Source organism: Phacochoerus africanus, chromosome 7, assembly GCF_016906955.1.
Source record: "Phacochoerus africanus isolate WHEZ1 chromosome 7, ROS_Pafr_v1, whole genome shotgun sequence".
NCBI lineage: Eukaryota > Metazoa > Chordata > Mammalia > Artiodactyla > Suidae > Phacochoerus > Phacochoerus africanus.
In genome coordinates, this window is record NC_062550.1 from 3,783,025 (window position 1) to 3,808,278 (window position 25,254).

The following is a 25,254-nucleotide window of genomic DNA, read 5'->3' on the forward strand; positions in this document are numbered from 1 at the left end:
TGTTGTCATTTTCACACACTTTGCCCAGAATCTAGCAGATTCTCCATAAAAATCATGGTCAGCCCCGCATCCATGGTTCAAACAGAGATCAGACAGCGAAGAGTAATGACGACGGCCGAGGTGGCCCATAAAGACGGCGCGGGCGCCTCTAGGAAGCCCGACTTGGACCCAGTACCAGCCTAGGTACTGCTCACAGTGCCAAGCCATGCCTCTGCCCTGTTGCTATTCTTCTTCCACTTCGTCCACCAGCACATGGACTCAGAGAGGTGCAATGGCTTGTCCGGACCCACATAGCTGTGAGGTAAGTGGCTGCCCTGTTTTGCTAAGTTATATGCTTGGAACTATTTTAAATGACTCACGCATGCTCTAGCTCCCTATAGAAGGTGAATTTTTTTTTTTTATGTACCTCTAATAGTATCTCAAAAAAAAAAAAAAGAAGAAGAAGAAGGAAAGGAAGAAAGGAAACTTTTTTTTTTTTTTTGGCTGTGCCCACGGCATACAGAAGTTTCAGGCCAGGATGGAACCTGCTCCACAGCAGTGTCAACACCAGATCCTCAACCCACTGAGCTACCAGGGAGTTCCCAAAAGGAATCTTTTCAGGGTGCGCAGAAGAGTCCCTGTCTGTGTGTGCCGAGGGGCGCCCAGAAAGCTGTTGTGATAAATGCCGCCACAACGTCTGTTTTTCTTTTTCTTTTTTTTTCAGGAGGTCTCTTTCTCCCTCCGTAAGAGAAGATGACTACATGACTCTGCCACCGATGTGTTTTGCTGGAGTGAATCGGTTCACCCGTGAGCCTTTCTGGAATGTGGAGCCATTCTCAGGCTATTGTCAGACCAGTCTATCGTCTCCCCACCACGAGGCACACCCGTCACGCAGATCAGGAGCTGCCTGGGTTTCTGGAAATATTTTACGGAAGCAAACATGCCTGACTGCGGTATGTTCATTGATTTGTTATATCCCATTTCATTCGAGGTTTGGGGGGGTTGTTTTTTTATCCAGTCCCTGGAAAGGAATTCAAGGGTGAGACCCACCCAGATAGGCAAGGCCTGGATGCCACTCCCTCCCCGCGAAGCCAGGGCCAGCGATGCACCTGCAGATAAGCGAGGGGGCCTGGCCGCTGGGCTGGGGAGCCTGCAGGGTGGAAACACACAGCCCCAGCTCAGCACCACCTCGTCCCACCTGCAGGCCTGGGGCTTTGCAAGGCAGGGAACAGGATTTAAAATGTTTACATTTCAGTATCTCCAGTCATTGCTTTCACTGCCATTAGAGACTTTTGCTCTTCGTTTTTCCCGTATTTCTACCTCCACCCAAATCAAGAGGCCTGGGCTGGGCTCAGACCCAGGTCAGATCTGGACTCCTCCTCTCACTAAACCTGCAACTGTGCCAGGGCCCGGGCCTCCGTTTTCTCATCTGTCAAAGAAAAATTAAAGACACAAGGAGTTTGTCGGGAGGATGAAGCTGGTGTACATGGCCTCAGCCTCGCTCAAAGCAGCTGGTTTTTTGTCTTGTTGTGTTTTGTTTTTCTCTTTTTGCCTTTTCTAGGGCCGCTCCCGCGGCATCTGGAGGTTCCCAGGCTAGGGGTCCAATCGGAGCTGTAGCCGCCAGCCTACGCCAGAGCCACACCAACACGGGATCTGAGCCACGTCTGCGACCTACACCACAGCTCACGGCAATGCCGGATCCTCAACCACTGAGCAAGATCAGGCATCGAACCCACACCTCAGGGTTCCTAGTCGGATTTGTTAACCACTGCGCCACGACAGGAACTCTCCAAAGCGGTCACCTTTCTCCCTTGACTGTCCTCACCGGGAGCTCAGGATGTGATAAAGGCCTGTCTGCTGAGTACTTGCTGGCCCTGTGCTGGGCTGGGGGTTTGGTGGGAGATAAAAGTAACAATGACAACAGAAAAAGGAGTTACCTTGTGGTGCAATAGGAGGAAAATCTGGCATTGCTACTGCAGCAGCTCGGGTTGCTGCTGTGCGCGGGTTCGATCCCTGGTCCGGGACCTTCCCAATGCTGTGGGCACAGCCCAAAACAGCAAAGCAAGGGAAAGGGAAGAGCATCCTTGCTCCGAAGGAGCCGAATCCAGTTCTGAGGACGTGGCTTCAGACGACTCAAACAGGGCAAAAGGTGGCAAAAGGATTCTAACCCGAACAGGTGTTCGCCTCTGCTTCTTGAAAGGGGAAACCCGGTCCTAATTTGGCTCCTACGTTGCTGCCCTCTAGCAACTCCAGGATCTGCCTGGTGACCGCGTCCGCCCGCCCGCTCTTGTCCAAAGCCGCAGAAGAGGCTGCCTCCTCACACGCATGTTCCATCCCGGAGCCAGCGACCTCTGCCAACGATGACGCAGGTAAACAGGCCATCGGGCCAGCCGCCAGTCTCCCCGCTGTGCTCCGGTCCCTGGAACCAGGGTGGGACCCTCTCCACTCGGCCGAGCAGCTCCCAGGAAACTCCCTGGCTTGTCTCCACGGGAATCGAGGCGCAACCCACAGACGGAGAAAATCACCTTACAGTCACCAGCGGGGAGATGGGGGAGGAGAAATGAGGAATTTGGGGTGAACAGACACACGCTTCTAAATATATGCTAAGTAAGCACCAGGGACCTGCTGTACAGCACGGGAACTCTGCTCAGTATTTCGTAACACCCTATGAGGGAAAAGATCCTGAAAAAGAAAATATATATATGAAGAATACATATGTGACTATATTTAAGAATATAATATAAAAGAATATATGTGATATATGCCTATATATAAATACATATGAGATATATCTCTACATGGGTATAACAGAATCCCTTAGCTGGACATCTGAAACTAACACGTTATAAACCAACCATACGCCGGTAAAAAAAGAAAACACATGTCCATTTAAGGACTTATTTTTAAGGAATAGAGTGGCGTTCCCATTGCAGCCCAGCAGGTTAAGAATCTGACCAGTATCCATGAGGATGTGGGTTTGATCCCAGGCCTCGCTCAGGGGGTTAAGGATCCAGTGTTGCTGCAAGCCGAGGTGTGCATCAAAGATGTGGTTCCAATCCTGCGTTGCTGTGGCTGTGGTGTAGGCCAGCAGCTGCAGCTCTGATTCAACCCCTAGCCTGGGAACCTCCATATGCCGCAGGGGCAGCTCTAAAAAGACCAAAAAAAAAAAAAAAAAAGAATATAGATGCAAGAGAAGGAGAGAAATGAGTGGGAGGAGAAAGAGGACAGCCGTGTAGGGGACGGTGGAGGAGGGCACACATCTGCAGTGCTTGACGCTCGGCCTGGGCTGGGAGGACCGCCAGCAACCAAGCAGCTGGGAGACTGACTTGCAGGAACTTAGGGTCTAACGGAGGCAGCATCTCTAAAGGACAAGAGGACATACCTACCAAGAAGACTTCTGAAATCATTACAAATATGGTAAGTTCTAGAAGGAAAAAAACAAAATGGGGTGATGAAAGAGGACCTAGTGTAAACTGGGAGGGGGTCAACATGGGCAACTTCAAAAGGAACCTTGAAACAGAGACCCGCAGGAGAGGGCCTGGATAAGCATATTCACCAAGGGAACAGCATGTGGGTCCCCAAGGCGAGAGAGAGTTTGGAACATTGGAGGTATTGAAAGGCGGCCAGAGTATTGTGAGCACAGGGGACAGTGGCCTGATGGCCTTACTTCACAGAACGAAGTGTAGCATCTTTGGTCTCCTGTTTGTTGGGTGGAGTTGCTAAGACTTGCTTCAGAGCACGGGGCTCTGAGTGGGTTGAGAACGTGGGTGGGACATGCCCAGGATGGTGATGGGCACGTGGTGGCCCTCGTTCATAGGAGCTACTATCCTTGTTCCAAACACCTACCCTCACCCTCGACTTGGGACCCTTGGGTCCTGAATAAATGCAACTGCCCCTTCTGGTTTTTCCTCTTAGCTTCCTCAAAACCTGAAGGAGGGAAGAGAGTAGTATTTATTAGGACCCTTTTGGACCCCCCCCCCGGCCCCAAACCACACAGCCAGAGGGTGTGGGTGACGCTATCTAAGAGGAGGGAATCAGTAGAGAATTTGGAAGGAAAAACATTTTTTAAGGACAAGAATAAATGTTTGAAAAGCTATGTAATATGTTTGTTTTGGCAGCACTTGCATAAAAATTGGCCTGACACATGGAAGATGGCATGGCCCCCAAGGGTGACATGCAGATTCGTGAAGCATTTCATGTTTTTGGAATCCAGGAGACAATGGAATAACATCTTTAAATTGCTGGGGGGAAAAAAGAACTCCAAACCCAGCCAACATTTTTGAAGAAGATATTATGCAGAGAAACAGGCCAAACAGAAGGGGCTTTGAACAGAAGCTAAGAGAAGTAGTTACTACCAGCAAATCAACACGACAAGGACCCCTGCAGGAAGTTCTTCAGGCTGAAGGAAAGAAATCTCAGGTGGGAGCACACACTACAGGAAGGAATAAACACTGGAAAGGGTAAAGATACACAAATATTAACTACTTAAAGCAACTATAAATTATGAAATGCCAAAAGACACTATCAATGGCACCAGGGCAAGGAAGGGATAAATGCAGCCATGGAACATTTACCAAAATAGACCATACGCTGGGCCCTAGAGCAAGTCTTAACAGGTTTCACAGGGCTGAAATCACATAGAGTGTGTTCTCTGACCACAGTGCAATTAAACAAGAAATTAATAACAGAAAGATAATTAGAGAATCCCCAAGTGTTTGGAAATTAAGCAACACACTTCTGAGTAACTCATGGGTCAGGGAAGATAGCACAATGGAAATTAGAAAATACTTGGAACTGAATGATGATGAAAACAAATGTACTGAAACTGGTGAGAAGCAGCTAAAGGAATACTTGAGTGGAAGTTTTTAGGTTTTTTTTTTTTTGTCTTTTTGCTATTTCTTTGGGCCACTCCCGTGGCATATGGAGGTTCCCAGGCTAGGGGTCCAATCGGAGCTGCAGCCACTGGCCTACGCCAGAGCCACAGCAACGCAGGATCCAAGCCGAGTCTGCAACCTACACCACAGCTCACGGCAACGCCGGATCGTTAACCCACTGAGCAAGGGCAGGGACCGAACCCGAAACCTCATGGTCCTTTAGTCGGATTCATTAACCACTGCGCCATGACGGGAACTCCGAAATTTTTAGTTTTAAATGCACTCATTAGAAAACTAGAAGACTGAAAATCAACACTCTAAGCTTCTGTCTCATGAAACTAAGAAAAAACCCAGTAAATTAAATCTAAGGAAAGTCAAAGGAGGACTATAATCAAGATGAGTAGGAATCTGGGCGTTCCCATTGTGGCTCAGCAGAAATGAATCTGACTAGTATCCATGAGGATGCAGGTTCAACCCCTGCTCTTGCTCAGTGGGTTAAGAATCTGGCATTGCTGTGAGCTGTGGTATAGGTCGCAGACTTGGCTTGGATCCTAAGTTGCTATGGCTGTGGTAGAGGCCAGCTCTGATTCATCCCCTAGCCTGGGAACTTCCATATGCCACAGGTGTGGCCCTCAAAAAGCCAAAAAAAAAAAAAAAAAAACAGTAGGAATCAATTAACTAGAGCACAAAGTACGATAGAAAAATTATCCGAGCCAAGTTAGGTGTTTGAAAAGACAAGTACAAATTAATAATCCCATCAAAATTGATCAAGGTAAAAAGTAGGAAAAAAAATAAGGAGTTCCCGTCGTGACGCAGTGGTTAACGAATCCGACTAAAGGACCATGAGGTTGAGGGTTCGGTTCCTGCCCTTGCTCAGTGGGTTAACGATCCGGCGTTGCCGTGAGCTGTGGTGTAGGTTGCAGATGCGGCTCGGATCCCGCGTTGCTGTGGCTCTGGTGTAGGCCAGTGGCTACAGCTCCGATTCAACCCCTAGCCTGGGAACCTCCATGTGCCTTGAGAGCGGCCCAAGAAATGGCAAAAAGACAAAAAAAAAAAAAAAAAAGCCCCACATTTTTTTTTCATCCCAATAACAGAAATTAGAAGGGGCTATCACCATAGACCCCAACATGTTAAATATAATGACATTATGAACAACTTTGTGCCAATAAAAGTGACAACCTGGCTGAAAAGGACATATTTTTTTAAAAAAATCACAATTTAGTAAAACTAAAACAAGAAAAAACAGAAAACCCAAAGAGTCTTGAATTGTTTTTTTTTTTTTTGTCTTTTTGCTATTTGTTTGGGCCGCTCCCACAGCATATGGAGGTTCCCAGGCTAGGGGTCGAATCGGAGCTGTAGCCACCGGCCTACACCAGAGCCACAGCAACACGGGATCCGAGCCGCATCTGCAACCTACACCACAGCTCACGGCAACGCCGGATCGTTAACCCACTGAGCAAGGGCAGGGATCGAACCTGCAACCTCATGGTTCCTAGTCGGATTCGTTAACCACTGCGCCACGACGGGAACTCCGAGTCTTGAATTGTTAACAACAATAAAATCTGTATTTAAAAAACCTCTCACAAAGAGAACTTCAGACTCAGGTGGGCTCACTGTTAACTTTCCAAACATTTAAGGCAGAAACTATACCAACCTTCCATAAAATCTTTTCATGAACAGAAAAAGGGAACACCTCTCAACCCATTTTATGAGGCCAGCAAAACCCCTGATATTAAAACTTGACGAGGACATTCCAGTATAAGAAATCCACAGGCTTATATCTCTCACAAATACAGATGAAAAATCTTAAACAGCACATTAGTAAATCAAATCCAGAGATATATTAAAAGCCTAATATTTCATGACAGGCAGAGTTTACTCCAGAATGCAAGGTTGGTTTTAACATGTGAAAATCAATCAATGTCATTTGCCAGAGCAACAGAATCAAGGAGGGAAAAAAAATATGATCATGCCCATTGATGCAGAAAAACATTTGAGAAACTTTAACTCTCATTCATGATAAAAACTTTCCATCGATCAAGCAGTTTTAAAAAACGTTCCGAATCTGATAAAGACTACATATTAACAACCCTACTGTTAATGTAAATAAAACTTCTACATACTTTCCTCTCGTCATCCACTGTTACCACTTCTGTTCAATATGTCCTGGAAATCCTAGACAGTGCAATAAGGCAAGAAAAAGAAAAGGAAATAAAGATTGGAAAGGAAGAACGTAAAACTGTTTTTTATTTTCAGGTGACATATTTATGTACATGAAAAAATCCAAAAGAATGTACAAACTATTAGAATAATGAATTTAGCAAGATCACTGGATAAAATGTTAATATATGAAATTAAGTCTGTTTCTATATACTGGCAACAAACAGCTAGACAATGAAATTAAAAATAGCTTATAACAGCATAAAAACATAAAATATTAAGGAATAAAATATGGGCAAGACCTACACTGAAAACTACAAAACATTTCCAAGAGAGCTTAAAGAAGACCTACATAAATAGAAAGATATACCACATTCATGGATCAGAAAGTTCAGTACTGTGCTAGCATCCAGTCTTCTAAATTGATCTATAGATTCGATGTAATCGCAGTCGAAATCCAGGCAGTGGTTTTGTAATGGGCATTGACAAACTGTTTTAAATGGAATTTCAAAGAACCTGGAAAAACCAGGATGATTTTGAAGAAGAACAACGTTGGGAGACGTATACTAGTAAATATCAAGACTCATTTTTAAAGCAACTATAATTAAGCAATGTTAATTACGCAGTGCCGGAGATGTTGCTGATAGAACAGACATAGACCCATGGACCAGAAATAGACCTGCGCATTTATGACCCCTTAATTTACAACAAAGGCACTTAATGAAGACAACGGAGGAAAGGATGGTGTTGTCCACAAATGAGCCTGCACTGGATATTCACGTGGAAGAAAGGGAACCTTGGCCTCTACCGCACAGCCTGCACAAAGATGAATTCAAGGATGAGTCTATTCCTCACGAGAAAGGTAAAACAATAATGCTTTCCGAAGAAAACAGGACAATGTCTTCAGGATTTTCAGTTAAGCAAAAAGTTCTCAAACAGGAGATAAAATGAATTAATTGTAAAGGAACAGGTTGATAAATTGGATGATATTAAAATTAAGAACTTATACAGGGACCTATAGCTCATCGCTTGTGATGGAACATGATGGAAGATGATATGAGAGAAAGAATGTATATACAATGTATAACTGGGTCACTTTGCTGAAAGTTGACGGATCATTGTAAATGGACAGACTCCTGTAAATCAACTCCAATACAGAATTAAAAAAAAAATAAGAACTTCTGTTTACCAAGAGAAACTAATAAATGAGTGAAAAATATAAACTGCAGCCTGGGAGGAGATGTTTACATTATGTATATCCAAAAAAGGATTCATGCGGAATATATCAAGAAACCACAGATCAACTGAAAGAGATAGGTAACTTCATTACAAATGGGCAAAGGACTTGAAGAGACACCTTACGAAAGAGGATTTCCAACCAGAAAACATAACAAAAAGAGCTCAGCAACATGAGATACCAAAAAATAAATAAATAAATAAAATTAAAACCAACAAATTTGGGAGTTCCCATCGTGGCTCAGCAGAAATGAATCTGACTCGAATCCATGAGGACGCAGGTTCCATCCCTGGCCTTGCTCAGTGGGTTAAGGATCCGGCGTTGCTCTGAGCTGTGGTGTAGGCCAGCAGCTACAGCTCCAATTCGACCCCTAGCCTGGGAACCTCCATGTGCCACGGGTGCAGACCTAAAAAAGATAAAAGCAAAACAAAATAAAACAACCCAACAAATTTGGAGTTCCCATCACGGCTCAGCAGAAACGAACAGCATCCATGAGGATGCAGGTTTGATCCCTGGCCTCACTCAGTGCGTTAAGGATCCAGCGTTGCTATGAGCAGTGGTGTAAGTCCCCGATGTGGCTTGGATCCTGCATTGCTGTGGCTGCAGTGAAAGCCAGCAGCTACAGCTCCGATTCAACCCCTAGCCTGGGAACCTTCCTATGCTGCGGGTGTGGCCCTAAAAAGACCAAAAAAACCAAACCAAACCAAAACAAAAAAAACCCTCAACATATTAGGGTTAAGGAAGTACGCCAAGTCATATAGCTAACTAGAATGGCTAAAATGAAAATGACCGCAGTACCAGCTGGGTAAGGACGTAGAATAAATACCACTCTTACATGGCCATCACTATGAAGGCACATAGCTGCTCTGTGATAAAGAAACTGTAGGATTTCCCTGGTAGCTTAGCAGGCTAAGGATCCAGCATTATCACTGCTGTAGCACAGTTCAAGTCCCTGGAGGGAAATTTTTGCATGCCTAGGGCACTGCCCAAAAAGAGGAAATTGTAGGAGTTCCCAAAAGGGTGCAATGGGATTGGGGGTATCTCTGCAGCTCCAGGACACAGGTTGATCCCGGGTCTGGCACAGTGGGTTAAAGGATCCTGCCTCTCCCTCGTCTGCCACCAGCCACACTTAAAGCACCGGGCATATGGCCCCCCCTCTGCCTTCCTCCTTTCCTGGAGGGCACCTCTTCTCTTCTTTTCCGACGTCCTTGTATTGCAGTGGGACGTCCCTCCCCCAGCCAGCTGACAAGCAAAATTGGGCATGATGATATAATATGGGTAATAACGGGGAAGCAGTGTGAATCCCTGGAGGCCAGAGATAAAATAAAACGGTGATGACAGTGGCGGCTGCTGCTGAAAGGCCACATTTACTGTGTTCCTTTCTGACGAGGCCCTGTGGACCCGCAGGTGGGGGAGGCGGGGGTGCAAAACCGCCCACCTGCTCCGGGAGTGAGGTTTGCATCACATTTCAGCGGGACTGTGTTAGCTGCCCTGGGAGCCAGGCTGCAATGCCTCCTTGGAGAGGGCTAGACGTAGGAGGATAGGAGTTCCCATCCTAGCGCAGCCAACACAAATCTGACTAGGAACCTTGAGGTTGCGGGTTCGATCCCTGGCCTCGCTCAGTGGGTTAAGGAGCCGGGGTTGCTGTGAGCTGTGGTATAGGTCGCAGGCGCAGCTCAGATCCCGAGTTGCTGAGGCTGTGGTGTAGGCCGGCAGCTATAGCTCTGATTAGACCCCTAGCCTGGGAAGCTCTACACACACACAAAAAGAAAGGACCTAGGAGGAGAGATACGTCCAAAGGTGGAAGCTACAGCAATATTTTTCTCCTAAGGAAAAAAAAAGCAGAAACTGGCCCAGGGCATTTTGTATAAGACAAAAATTCTACAGTGTTCATTTTCAGGTGATTTCTCTCTCTCTCTCTTTTTTTTTTGGTGGTAAATAGTATAAAATTTACCATTTTGGAGTTCCCTGGTGGCCCAGTGGCTAAGGATTCAACATCATCACCTCTGTGGCTCAAGTTCGATCCCCGGCCTGGGGAACTTCCGCATGCCACAGGCAAGACCAAAAAAGAATTTTTTTTTTTTACCATTTTAATCATTTTTTTTTGGCCAGGCCCACAGCATGTGGATGTTCCCAGGGCAGGAATTGAACTCACACCACAACAATGACAATGCTGGATCCTTTAACTGCTGGGCCACCAGGGAACTCCCCATTTTAATCATTTTTAAGTGTATCATTTAGCAGCATGAAGTACATTCATCTTGTTGCATGACTGTCACCACCCTCCACACCCAGACTCGTTCCCCTTCCCAAACTGAAACTCTGTCCCCATTAAACGCCCACTCCCCATCTCCCCTCCCCCAGCCCCCCAGCACCCACCATCCTACTTTTTGTCTCTATGAATCCGATGACTCTAGATACTTCGGAAATGTGGGATCACGCAGTATCTGTGTTTTTGTGACAGACGTATCCTCACTGAGCATAACATCCTCAAGGATCATTGTGTAGTCAAACTGGGTCAGAATTTCCTTCTTTTTTAAGGCTGACTAATATTCCACTGTATATGTAGACCACAGTTTCCTCATCCATTCATGTCAATGGACCCTTTGGTTGTTTCCACTTTTGGCCTATTGTATCAGGTGATTTCTATGATAATACTCCATCTTTTACTAAATTATTTGTAACTTGTGCCTCATTTGTAAAAAGAATATGAGATGACTTCCTGTTTTAAAAATATGCTTTAGCAGAGAAAAAACTAAAGTGAAAAATGGAGATTAGAAACAAAGTGGAAGGTAAAATTAAATTTTAAATGTCAGGTAGGATATTATTCAATTAAGCATTATATTTAGATCTGAGCTTCCTAGTAGCCAAAGTAAAAAGGGATATGTTGATTCTTAGGGTTTTAATAGCATATGATACTTGCATCAGCAAAGTTAAATTATGACCACTTCATTGGATCTTTCTTTGAGAATTTCTCTGAATATTTGTAAACTCGAAGTCTGTCTTAAACATCTTGTTGCAAAGAGAGAAAACTAGCAAACTAAAACTGATGAAAACAAAATTGAGTCCAGCAAGTTTGTAAGAGACAGTGAAAGAAACCAGCTGCTTCTAGACCCGAAAGACGCCCCCCTCCCCCCAACTCTCCATCTTCCCCACTGGCCACTGTGTCTTGTTCACTGTATCCCTGGGCTTGGCTCCACACCTGTGATACAGAAGATGTGCAATAAAAATTTATTTAAAATTTCAAAAAGAAGGGAGAGTGAAGTGATGTTTCCTGAGAGCCACAAAAGCGAGTCCCCAGGGAAGGAAGCGCGGGGTGGGAGCAGGTGTTTTCTGAGCTCCTCTTCTGGCCCCGGCCCAGGGTTCAGGTGAATGCGTTTCCCGCTCGCATCTTGCTTCTTTCCACTAAAATCTCTGTGAGGGAGTAACTACCAGGCCCATTTTTCAGACGAGAAAACGGATCCAGATGAAGAAAACTCTTAGAAAGATCCTGAAATGAGTGGAGAGAAGCGCTGGACATAGAGTTTGGTCCTAGGGGGAGAAGTGAGCGAAGGCCTTTTTTTCCGGGGATTTAATGCCAGATCCGCCCTCCTGGGATGTGGGGAACGGCCTCGGTGGCTCAGCTGCTCTGGTGCCACAGAGAAACCTGTTCTGGACCCCGAGTCCACGGCCAGCATCTTGTGCTATTGTCTTTATTTCAGGCGTATTTGGAAATGGGGATTTGCATATTATAACTATTCAGTCAACATTTATCAAATTAGGAGTTCCTGTTGTGGCTCAGTGGTAACAAACCCGACTAGCATCCATGAGGATGCGGGTTTGATCCCTGGCCTCGCTTAATGGGTTAAGGATCCTGCATTGCCGTGAGTTGTGGCGTAGGTCAGAGACATGGCTCGGATCTGGCATTGCTGTGGCTGTGGCGTAGGCCAGTGGCTACAACTCTGATTTGACCCCTAGCCTAGGAACTAGTGCAGCCCTAGAAAGACAAAAAAAAAAATATCAAACTAAATGGAAAGTTGTTTGCAGGAAGGGAAGATGTGTCCATGGACCTACAGTTTATCGAGAGCCCAGATGGAAGGTAACTTCTCCTCTCTGTACGGTGCAGAGGGCGTCCACAGGCCCCAGAGGAGGGAGCAGCCTGGCCCGTTGCTGGTCTCCAGGGGTCCCTTAATGTTTGAGCTAAGGTTTGTCCTCTGCAAAATGGTAACGAGCTCCCAGTGTTGTCTGGAGGCAGCCTATGCCACGCCAGGGATATTTCTTTTTTTTTTTTTTTTAAAGCTGCACCTGCGACATATGGCAGTTCCTGAGCAAGAGGTTGAATCAGAGCCGCATCTGCAACTTACACCACAGCCACAGCAACCCTGGATCCTTAACCCACCGAGTGAGGCCAGGGATCAAATCTGCATCCTCACGGACACTATGTCAGGTTCTTAACCTGCTGAACCACAATGGGAACCCCAAAGCTGGGGGTATTTCTCCAAGAACGTCATGCTGCTCCCGTTGAAGCTGTCTTGTCCTGTCTTGTCTTGTCTTTTCCAATCTCTATTTGAAACAGACTACAGGAGTTCCTTGGTGGCTGAGTGGGTTGGGGATCCAGCAGTGTCACTGCCGTGGTGCAGGTTTGATCCCTGGCTCGGAGAACTTCTGCATGTGCAGGTGTGGAAAGAAAAAAGAAGGAAAGAAAGAAAGAGAGGGAGGGAAGAGAGAGAGAGAGAAAGAAAGGGAGAAAGGAAGGAAGGAAGGAAAGAAGGAGGGAGGAAGGCGAAAGAAAGAAAGGGAGAGAGAGCGGCTATAAACATTCGAGGGCTTCTGTCTCTGAGCTCCGCCCTCCTGTCGCCTGTCACGCCACCCCGCCTCTCCCTAAGCACCTGGAAGCACAGAGGACCCGGGGTGCTCTAACCACCAGCCAGGCCTCACCGCCAGCTGCATCCATCACCCTGTCGGAGAATAAATAGAAAGCCTGGCAGGAAAGCCACAGACTGACCTAAAACACTTTCTCGTATTTTCTGCCAAAATGGGGGGGCACAGAACAAAATAAAACCAGCCTCCTTCCCCCCATGGAACTGGAGGGTCTGGAATGTGGAAAACGTCCCTCCGTCCAACTGGATGAATTATGCTGCGGGGATTGCTTCTCGCTCACCCCAAACGCTGATACCATCAACATAAGTCACCCCTGACGCAGGACAGAAGGGGCTCTCCCGTGACCTTGATGCCACTGGCCTGCGGTCCAGGGATGTCAAAGTCTATCTCTGCCGTGACTTGGGTTTGGGGGCAAGTGGGTTCCCGTTTCCAGGGCGACGCCACAGGAAGGGTTCTGTCCGTTCCCACCAGGAAAAGCTCAGGAGAAGCGCTTTCAGGCCGGGGGCTTTGCCAGTCAAGGGAACGAATGTGGAGATAGTTTCTTTGGGCAAACCCACGTTCCTCGTGCTGGGGCTGGCGGGGTCTGCTGTGGGGAGCAAGAGGTACACACCTGCTGTGTGCCCTGCTGCGTACTGGTCAGAGAGAGAAGCCTGTCCAGGAAAGTGAGTTCTTGGCTCTCGGAAGATTTCTCCTGGGATCTGCCTTATTTTGACCCCAAAACTGCAGAATAGGCTTTCGCCTCTCAGGAATGGTCTCAGCTCACTGGCCAGTGGACCAACAAATGACTAGAGTCATTTGCCCTTAACCGTGCAGAAACAGGGGCAAGTGCTGCAGGTAGTGATACAAAGTCGGGGTCAGGTGTGTTGCTTGAGGAGTTCCCGCTGTGGCGCAGTGGTTAAGGATCCAGTGCTGCTGCAGCTGTGGTGTAGGTCACAGCTGCAGCTCAGATCGGACGCCTGGCCTGGGAACGTCCATGTGCCGCGGGGGTGTGGCCAAAGCCCCCCAAACCCCTGACTCTATGCCTCAAGGTGGGGAGACAGTTTGACTTCCACCACCATGGCAGGACCTTGGTTCCAGAAACGGCCTTGGACTTGACCCAGCAGAGCAAACAGGCAGCAGCAGGGCCACCAGCGCCTCAGGCCAAACTGCTCCCACAATCAGATGTGAGCACAGCAGCCCCAGGGCACGCTGGTGGGCGGCTCTCCCACCCTGGGATCTGGTGCAGGGGTGCGCCTGGCCACGTTCCAGGAGAGTGGGCGTCAGGCTCCCCCCTAATAACCACCTTCGCTGGGTGAGTTACCTGCATGCAATTAATTATGCAATTATCTAGGCTGGGCAGAGAAGAGCAACTATCAAGCTGTCAAGATAGGCCGAGGCCGAGAGCATGTCCCTCGCAGGGTGGGAAGAATTCCTTTCTAATTTCTGCCGCCCATGCGACGGCCATACTTAAAGCAACACCCCACACTTTCGGAGTAGCCCAGCTTACCTGTGTATTTCTCATTTTTAAAACTGAAACTCTGAATGGACATTGAAAGTACAGGTCAGCCAGCAAGTACCACAGAAAGACTCTCAAAGTACAACAGAAAAGGAGAGAACTGATCAGACCTGATCAGTTCCTATCAACTCCTATTAAAGGAGTTCCTATCAAATCCAACTAGGTTCCATGAGGACGAGGGTTCAATTCCTGGCCTAGCTCAGTGGGTTAAGGATCTGGCGTTGCCATGAGCTGGGGTGTAGGTCACAGATGAGGGAGGCTTGGATCCCGTGTTGCTGTGACTGTGCCGTAGGCCAGCAGGTGTAGCTCTGATTCAACCCCTAGCCTGGGAAGCTCCATATGCTGTGGGTTCAGCTCTAAAAAGACAAAAATAAATTAATTAATTAATTAAGGCAGTGTCTCAGAGCACTTGGCATTTTTTTTAGCATTTTAAAGAATTATGGTAAAATAGAAATAACATAATATTCATTGTAAGCATAAAATTCAGTGACGCTAAATATATTGTGTTGTAGCTATAGTATTTTTTCCAGAACTCTTCCAAGCTCAACAAAAACCGTGCCCATTAAACACTAAGTCCCTTCCCCCACCCCTCCATATCTCTAGTCTGCTTTCTGTCTATGACTTTGCCTCTTTTGAGTACCTCTCAGAAGTAGGATCTTCTAATATTTGTCCCGTGTCTGGCTTACTTCATTAAGCATACTGTTTTTAAGCTTCATCCGTGTTGCTGCATGTATCAAAATCTCAAGGAGTTCCTTTGTGGCTCAGCAGGTTAAGGACCTGATGTTGTCTCTGTGAGGATGCAGGTTTGATCCCTGGCCTCACTCAGTGGGCTAAGGATCTGGCGTCGTTTGCAGCTGCAGCTCCGATTTGACCCCTTGCCTGGGAACTTCCACATGCTGCAGGTGCAACCGTAAAAAGAAAAAAAAAAAGTGCTCTTTGTTAAGGATGAGTAATATTCCATGATGCGGCTAAAGCACATTTTGTTTATCTGTTCGTCTGTTGATGGACATTTGGGTTGTTTCCACCTTTCGGCAATCATGGGCAAGGCCGCTCTGAACATGTGTGTACAAATAGCTGTTCGTGTCTCCGCTTTCAGCATTTTTTGGATGGGTACCCAGAGCAGTGGGCGTGTTATGCTGGGTCGGGTCAGGAGAAGTTCCCCAGGCAGAGAAGTGGGAAGGGGTGTTATTCCAGGTGGACGGCCTCCCCTGGGCAAAGCTCGGAGGCCTGCTCGTCCAAATGAGTTCTGCGTGTCTGGACGCTGTGTAGACTGGATGGCGGGGCTCATGGGAAAAAAGGTTGTGGCCCAAAGGTGAAGGTCCTGCGGCTACGCCACGAGGTCGCAGGAGGCCCTGAAGAGCTGAGATCAGGAGGAGCTCCCATCCAACCTGGGGTTTGGACAGACGTCCTGGCAGCTGCAGGAAGGCTTGGACAGAGAGGGGAGGAAACTCAGGTGCCATGATTCACCAGGGGGAGGGGTGAGATGAGGTCACTGAATGAATGAATGAATAAAGAGGGTGGATGGAAGGACGGGGACCAGATGGCTCAAGGGCTTGCAAACGAGGTGGGGGAGTTGGCGTTAAGTGTGTTTTACTCGAAATGAATAAATGAGGAGCTCCCTGGTGGCTCAGTGGGTTAAGGACCTGGCCTCAGTAGCTGCTGTGGCACCGGTTCAGTCCCTGACCCGGGAATTTCTACATGCCACGGGCGCAGGAAAAAAAAAAAAAGGAGCAAATTGCCAGGAAGAAGCAGGACCTGGAGGTCAGGGCAGCTGGAGTGAGAGGAGTTAGGATGCTCCATCCAGCAGCTCCAACTCAGAAGAAACCTGCACTCGTTTCACGGTTTGGTACCAAGTACAGCATCCAAAACTCGGCTCAAAGAATCACAGCATTGGGTTCTTAAGCGCCTGCAGAAAATCAGCAAGGAAGAAGCCAGAGTGATGTTTATCTGCAGGGCAACCAAGGCCAGGGGGGTTTTAACAATTCAAAGTAATCGCTTCGGTCTGACCTATCCTGGTGACCCTTCCCACGCATAATGTCATGCGTAATTATAGTTCCATTGCCTAAATCACACTGATTCATGCAGGAGCCACCACCGAATATGAACAAGCCGCTGTGTGAAAGCTGGATCACTCATCATGAGCCAAGGCCTGCAAATGCCCCGTAACTTTTAATAATTGGATGGTGACACCTCAGACTTGCAGCAGACACTGCACAGCCCAGTGGAACTGTCTAAAGCGAGGCAGCTGCCCTTCGCCTTCTGTGGTCCGTGCGGTCACTTAGGGGGCTGAGTTTCCCTGAGCCAATCGTGTGGAGGTGGCTGCTTCCCTGTGCGTGGTGGCCCCCCTTCTGGCAGCAGCTCCCAGGGAAGTGGGGTCTCCAGACGGAGCTGCACCCCTCAATCTGAGACCATGGGGACCCATGAGACACACACACACACACACACACATACATGCCCAAGAGGGCCACGTCTTTGAAAAACGTGACAAAAGAACAGCATTCATTCATTACCTATGCTGTCCAAGGAACTGACAAACCAAGAGATCATGACTGGGTAGGAGTTTTTAAAATATACACATACGCACATATGTACACCCCCCCCCCCCCCCACGGCTTCCTAGGGCTGCTGTAAATTACCACACACTTCATGGCTTAAAACAACAGATACCTCTCGTCTCTCAGGCTGGAGGCAGTGGTCAGAAATCAGGTGTGGGCAGGGCTGGCTCCTTCTGGAGGCTTCTTCCCAGGCCTCCCTCCCAGCCTGGTGGGTGGGGACAATTTCTGGCCTGCAGGCATCTCACTCCACTCTCCGCCTCCGTTTTCACAGAGCCTCCCCTGTGGGTGTGTGCATCCTGTCTCGCTTTCCTTTCTTTCTTTCTTTTTCTTTTTCTTTTTTAGGGCCACACCAGCAGCATGTGGAGGTTCCCAGGCTAGGGGCTGAATCAGAGCTGCAGCTGCAGCTGCCGGCCTACACCACAGCCACAGCAATGCCAGATCTGAGCCGTGTCTGAGACCTATACCACAGCTCTCAGGGCAACGCTGGATCCTTAACCCACTGAGAGAGGCCAGGGATCCAACCTGCTTCCTCATGGATCCTAGTCAGATTCATTTCCACTGCGCCACAGTGGGAACGCCCAGAAACTTTTCATAATAAAATATTTGGAAAGAAAAGAATGCGGCATGTTTTTTCCCCCAGAACAGACTTGAGAACCTTGCCGGGACTGAAAAAAAGCTGACTTACCTCCTTGGGGTTTCCTTGGTGGGTGGGCACTGCCACCCTTAACACTGGTCCCTTCAGGACACCAGGTGATCCTACCACATGCCATGGCGCTGCTCTGAACATTAGAGTAGGTTCCCTTATTCAGAGCAGGCACAGCTTTCTGGTAGAATTGTATAGCACAAGACCTTCTGGAACCTTCCTTCCAAGCTTCTTCCACTACCAGATCAGCAAAAATGATTCAAGCTGGTGTCTCCTGTGTTTGCCCTCTCATCCTGCTTATAACCTGCGTTCCCTTTAGCCATTCCCCTCAATTGTTTTGTTCTGAGGCTGCACTTAAGGGGTAGCTGTTGTGGGGGAGGGGAACCCAGAGGCACCGCTAGCTCCCATGAGCTGGTCCCCTAATGCAGCCGACACTGGGCCATGACAGTAATTACTCTACGAGAATAATGGGAAATTTATCTGTCCATCAGATGCCCAACTTGGAGCATGGTTTGAAATATGAAAAGTTAGGCTCGGGTGTAAATGTATGCGACTGTCTATATGGAGTCTCTCACGGACGCCTGAGAAAAGGAAACGCAGAATTAAAAAGTTGCCTGGCTTCCAGAGTGTCTTCGGCGGCTTAAGAGTGGTTGCTGTTATCATCATCCCCCCTCATGACCGTGAACAATGAATGAAAACATCTCACGCAGGTGCACAGGTTATGCAGCGCGCTACGGTTTGCAAAGCCCTTTGCGCTCCTCACCTCCAGCGCTGCTCGCCGCCCCCTGGGAGCAAGGCAGCTGAGATGCAGAAACCGAGAGCTGGCAGGTGGGTGGCAGTGACAAGCTCCTGCCAAGGTAAGTTCAGACCTGGCCCCCCGACTTTCCGATGAATCAGGGAGGACCAGGACACCCCTCCCTCTCTTCCCGTCTGCTTTTCTTCCCCCAGCTCCCAGGCCTCACCGCCTCGCCTCTGCTTTTTCCCATGCCCCACCTGCTCCACTTTTCCTCAGGAAAGCCTGATTGGATAGCCTGAGTCATGTGCTCATCTGAGAGCCAATCAATGGCGGGAGGCTTGTCTCTACTTACCAATGGCCTCTCTCCCTCTAACCTATGTTGCGTGGAGGAAAGGCCGTCTCGCAGAAGGAACCAGTCCTTATGTCTCTGCACCCCACTCCACCCAGCCCTCAGGAAGGAAGAGGCCCCCAGAAACCTTCCTCGCCAAGGGCCGGGACCCAGCCCTGCCCCCTAAGCTGCAGGTGGGAAACTGGAACCCCATGTGGCCTCCACATTTCCTGCCCTTCCTGTGATCAGGCCCCAGGCACCCTCCCCTGCCCAGACCCCCATTCGCCAGCACCGAGAGGTGCCCAGGTGCACCCCCTCCTCACTCTCTTCAGCCCTGGACTTGACTCCCAGGGCCGTCCAGCCCCACTTTGATTCCCCACCCCCACCCCCCCGTTCAAGGTGCCCAGACCCCAGCAGGCCTTGTGACAGGCTATCCCAGGCCTGGTTTTGATGGTAAGTGACCTCAGAAATACTGGGAGTTCCCAAAGGTTCTACAGAGTTGGAACAGGGCTGGCTTGAATCACCAGAACACCTGCTCCACTAAATCCCAATGAGGCTGAAGTCCCATGTGTGGGGCTGAGAGCTCTGCCAGTGCCAGGGTCCAGGCTGCTGAGATGAGCTGGGGCGTGAATGGGAGGCCTAAGAAGATGGGATAAACCCAGGGCAGGATTCAGAGGAGAGGTGTGTGTGGACAGACACCAAGGGCGTGGATGTTGAATTCCTGTGAACTCAGCAGGGTCTAATCAGGCCTGGACGCAGTTGGGGGCTGGTGTAGAGTGCCGTTGCCCCGCCATTCCCGTTTGAGGTGGTGAGGAAACCCCGTATATCCTCCGCCACGTCTCTTCTGACTCAGGGTTTTAGGAATGGAGTTTGGAGTCTGATCAATTGAAGGTGAATCCCATCTTTGCCCCTAAAAAGTTGTGTGACTTTTGGGCAGCTGAGTTCCTCTCTCTGAGCCCAGTTTGCTCCTCTCTCAATGCGGCCGGATCACCCCCACCTGGCTGTGTTGCCTGGAGGAAGGAATGAAGCATCACCTGCGGAGTGGGTGGGGACTCCCCCTCTGACGTCTCTGTTCCCGCTGAAGAGAATCATTTCCCTCCCTCCACGTGGCGCAGGGAAGGTGCTCCAGCCACGATTTTCGGGGGGAGGCATGGTGTCAGAAGTGTCGTGGGCTGAAAGGTTTTCTTTTTAGAGCCGCATTTTCGCAAAGGGAAGTTCTTATGGGCTAGAGCTTGAATGGGAGCTTCGGCTGAGGTCTACACCACAGCCATGGCAACACCAGCTCCTTAACCCACGGAGTGAGGCCAGGGATCGAACCTGCATCCTCATGGATGCTAGTCGGGTTCTTAACTCCCTGAGCCACAACGGGAACTCCCTAGAAGATTTTCTAATGCATACCCTTGGCCCCACCCCAGAACCTTGGGGGTCAGGAGGGTCTAGGAGAAGCCCTTGGGGAATATTTGCGGGCCCTTTGCAAGCAGGGAGCCCCCTCTGAGAGACTGCCGTGCACGGGTTATCAGGAGGATCACACAGCTGTTTATTTTCCCACTTATGATAAAAGACGGATGCAAGGTGCCTTGACCTAACAGCCTCTGCTTTACCGAGGGGGTCTCTGTTTCCACAGAACTGTGACTGACCTTTAAAGCATTCCCCAAGGCACTGCGACATGCTGCTTCTGGGCAGAGTGGATCATACCTTTGGCAGCCGTGTCCTTAGAACTGGACATAACAAACTGATTGGCAAAAAAAAAAAAAAGTGCCAGATGTCAAATTTCATACAATCAGGGCAAGAACTGGTCTCCTCTTGGCATTTGGATTACCTGCCCCCTGAAAAAAAATGCCTTTTTTTTTTCCCCCCTTGATCTTTAGCAATAATGCCCAGCTCACAGGCAGGAAAAAAGGCAGGAAAAAAAGGGAGCAAAATTTAACCTCTGCCTTAAAAAAAATAAGCAAGATTTTCAACTGAACAGTGAAGTAATTGGACTCATTTTTGAAACATCAAAATACATCAGATGGATGTATTCATCTGGCCCAGCTTAATACATGTCAGCCTAATGCTACAAACAAGTACATACAATCAAGATATGTCTGGGTGGTTGGTACAAACAGGGATAGGGTGTTGTCGTTTTGGCAATGACTTGGCCTGGAGGCACTGACGTGGCTGCTCCGTGGACCGGGCCTCAGAACCAGTACTCAGAGACGAAGATGTGGACGTTGACGACATTCCGATGGGACACCACACCCCCGACCACGTAGTTCATCTCCAGCTTCAGGACCGCGTGAAACGGGCCCACGATGGGCCGCACCTGGCGCACAACACCTGGGGAGAGAGCAGAAGGTGTTCTGGAAGTTAGCAGGGACCCCGGCAATGGGGAGAGGCTAGTGACGTCCCCTCCAGGGATTTCAGAGCTAGAGGAGGCCTCAGACCTCATCGAGTCCCACCCGAGCCAGAAGCTTGGGTCTCCTACATAGCATCTCCATCCATGGTCACCCTTGGGCTCTGCTACCACCTCCAGGGCCGAGGGACAGTTGGCTCCCTATGACATTCCCACTGTGTGCCACTTGGACTGTGAAGGAATCTGCGTGGGGTGGGCTTTGGCGTCGGGTGGCTTAGGGTCAGTGCCAGCTCCCGTTCTCTCGGAGCCCAGGTTTCCTCTTCTGCCATCATCTACTTGACCAAGGATTTGAATTCTTTTTTTTTTTTTTAAGGCCGCACCTGCGGCATATGGAAGGTCCCAGGCTAGGGGTCGAATGGGAGCCACAATCACAGCAACACTGGATCCAAGCCTCATCTGCAACATACACCACAGTTTGGGGCAATGCTGGATCCTCACCCCACTGAGCGAGGTCAGGGACCAGCCCACATCCTCACAGATACTATGTCAGGTTCTTAACCTGCTGAGCCATAATAGGAACTCCCTGACCAAGGATTTAAGAGTCTCAATAAAGGGCCTGGCACGGAGCAGGTGCCCAGTGGACCCCTGTCCCTCCCTCCTATCCACTGTGCCCAGTCCTGCCCTCGGGAAGAACAGAAGCAGGTGTGATCCTCCTCCTGCAGTGCCTCATAGTGAGGATGGGCGCTGGGGTCCTGGAAACCTTTTATCAGACTAGAAATGTCCCCATTCCCTGTGGGACACGCTCCTGGATCTCTCGCTCACCACACCTTTTTCCACTGAAGGCTGATAGTGTTCAGTGTTCATGGTAACAGGTAAGCCAGAGGCGCTTGGGTCCAGCCAGAACAGCAGAGATGGGTCAGGACAATCAGAAGGAGGGCAGGTGGCAGAGGGGAGACAGGTGTCCATTCTGGGGAAGCAGGAACCCACTGTGTGAAGCTGCTGGGGGAGTTCTGCCTGGTGCAGGGTAGGGACAGGCAAAGGCCATGATCCGTGGCCTCCCCTGCCGACTCAGACAGCACAGGGCAGACGAGCTCGGCTTGGTCAGGGTGGAAGAGGAGCAGCCCCAGGCGTTCTGCCGAGGAGCAGGGGAGAGGGTTGGGTGCTAAGAGGGGATTCCGTGACTCTCCCCAAACCTGTGCCTGGTAGCTCCATGTCTCCAGGCCGGGCCCTCGTGGCACCTCCTGCCTATGCAGGCCACTCAGAGGCTCACAGAGAGAACGCTTCTGCACTCGGAGACAAGACAGAGGAGGCCAGGGCGAGTGTTACTGTCCTGGACTTGAACAGACGCCGCCCTTCCTGGGCCTTGGGTTCCTCAGCGAGCCGCTGATGCCACGTGAGCCTGTGCTTTTTTGCTCTGCTCCGTCCAGAGACCCCAGCACAGCGTCTGCCCAGGTGAGAGCTCCAGATGTGCGGGTGACCTCCCCACCAGACAGCGGGCTCAGCTCTCCGCCCCTGGGGCATTCGCACTCCTCCCCGGGCCCCAGGCGCTGTTCCCGTGATACAGAGAAGACACACAGGATCCTGCTTTCAAAGCCGGTGGCCGGTCTAGGTGGGCATGTCCTCTGAGAGAAGTTGGCATGTTGTCCAGCAGGGGCGAGGATGACGGTGAGGAAGGCTGAGGGAGTCAGGAAGGCTTCCTGGAGGAGGTGCCCTATTCCGCAGATCCCTGGTGCCTGGCACAGAGCAGATGCCACCCGCAGCTGTTGACAGGAAAGGTCCCACCTCCATCGCACCCACTGTGATATTAGGACCTCCCCCAAGTCAGGGGGCACAGGCGTGCTGGGACGGTCAGCTCTCTGCTCGTCCTGTACGTCAATGTCCTTGGCCAATTTCAAGACACCAACATGACGTCCCAGAAGGCGGGGTTGGGCAGTGCCTGGTCCCCACACGCCACTGCCAGGATTCCTGCAAAGAACGCCCTGGAGCCTGCTGCTCCTCAACCACGTGCTGAGAAAGCACCACTGACGGTTTACTGCGTCCAGTTGCTGACTGCAGGCGGCTTTCTCAGCAGCCCCGCCGCAGACCCAAGGACGTGCACCAGGCGGCGGGGTCAGGCCTTTGGTGCCCGATCCACGTGCAGTGCCAGGGGAGACTGAAGGGTCCTGAAGGCCCCTTGCATCAGTGGCAGGTCCCTGGTCAGGGCCACCAAGTTCACGCTCAGAGGGGGAACTTGGGTGCGCCACCCCTCTCTCACTCCCTGGGCTTCTGTTTCAAAACCAAAGTGCCCAGCCCCGGGTGGAATTCCAGGCTATTCTAAGCAAACAAGGGCTTTAGCTGTGATGGGGAGATAAGCACAGGCTTCTGTGGGCTGTCAGCACCCTTTCTCTGCCCCCGCCAGGCGATGACATGGCAGCTTTGTCCTGCCGGAACGCCCACAGACATCTTCAGCTCCTGCAGTTGTCACCACCCTCAGTTTGTCCACGGCCCCTGGTGACCGGCCGCTCCTGCTTGCTCCTCCCCAGGGGCAGGCTGGGCCGGGGTTGGCGTGGCCCCCATAGGAGCACCATCCAAGGGGCAGGGCTCCCACCAGTGTCACCCCCTCCTGTCCCCAGGCCTGAGACCAACACTGGAGCCCACCGGCCTCAGTGGCCTGGGTCACATCCCAGGGGCAGTGCTCCGAGGGGCTCAGGGGACCTGAAGAAAAGAGGTGAGAGGTTGGAGGAGCCCACGATCTATTTTAGGACAGAGGAGCAGCGGGGGGGGGGCACATTTCTGCAAGCTACGATCAGATTATGTATTTCTATATATTATTATTACATCAAATATCATATAATTAATATGATATCTGACTATACAGTATTACTATAAATACAAAATATACATCATAGCCATGTGATATAAAAATGTAAACAGACTTATTTAAAATAGATAAAAATCTAAGTTATGTATAAATATGATCATAAATCAAACCGGTTATTTCTTCTATATTTGTATACACTTTTGCATATATGTATATATTTTATAGAGCGGTTTGTAGAATGTGCAAATGTTATAGATGTATGCATACATATGTATTATATATGTAAATATGTAATGCTGATATGTGTAAATATAGGTTTACATAGTAGCATTTAAATGCTTATATATGTAAGTATTACACATGTGAATGTCTGTAAGTTATATTAACATGTACAGGTGTGTATTACCAATTTATAAAGTGTGAATTTACAAAATATTATAAAATAATTATATCACGCACAGGCACATTTAAATATAGATGCCTGGCTGCATGTGGGAAGCTTGATACCATCAACAGTTCAGCCCCACAGAAGTTTCTGGGCCCACCTCTGTGTGCCAGGCACCGGGCTAAGGAAATAACATCGAGAAAATGATGAGTTATGCTTGGGGGGCTCAGCCTGAGGATGGAAAGGCAGCGTGCTGATGCAGTGAATGTGGCTCCAGGACGCGGCCACATTCCAGCTGGATGCTGGGGTTCGAAGCTCTGCAGGACACCCGGTCTGAGTCCACCTGACCAGAGTCAGTCATGTGCCCCCCAGGGAGCTACTTAACCTTTCCAAGTCTCCACCCCCTTGTCTGTGAAACAAAAATTCAAAATAACAACCTCCAGGAGGTCCCTGGTGGCCTGGCAGGGAAGGACTCAGCGTGACCATGGCTGTGGCTGGGGTTTGATCCCTGGCCCGGAAACTTCCACATGCTGCGGGCAGGGTCCGAAACAGACATATCAGCCTTCAGAATCAGAAACAAAACCAGCCCAAGGCCATCCTGCTTCTCCTCCAGCAGAAACGACCGCTGGAGATGGATAACCTTCCCACGTTCCAATGAGATCTGACTTTCAGTGAAAGCGTGGCTGACGCCGTGCGTGACTGAAAACGGAGCAAGGGTTGAGTATTTTTACTGGACTGACTTAAAATCTTATGAGACAGGAAAGCTCGGAGTGTGTAGAAAACCTCCTTAAATATACCATGTTGGGGGCCCTTCCCAGAGTCTGTTTTTTTTTTTTTTTGTCTTTTTGCCATTTCTTGGGCCACTCC

At 49.4% G+C, this 25,254-nt stretch overlaps 1 protein-coding gene across 1 annotated transcript in view; it reads right to left on the bottom strand.

The window, feature by feature from the left end:
- Positions 1-20,380: 20,380 nt before the first annotated feature.
- The window catches only part of FBLN1 (fibulin 1), an 87,589-nt gene continuing 82,715 nt past the window's right edge, over positions 20,381-25,254 (bottom strand). The window contains exon 17 of the mRNA XM_047785992.1: positions 20,381-21,186. Within this exon, the coding sequence (XP_047641948.1) occupies positions 21,047-21,186 (140 nt within the window). The 3' untranslated portion in view covers positions 20,381-21,046. The remainder of the gene's footprint in view (positions 21,187-25,254) is intronic.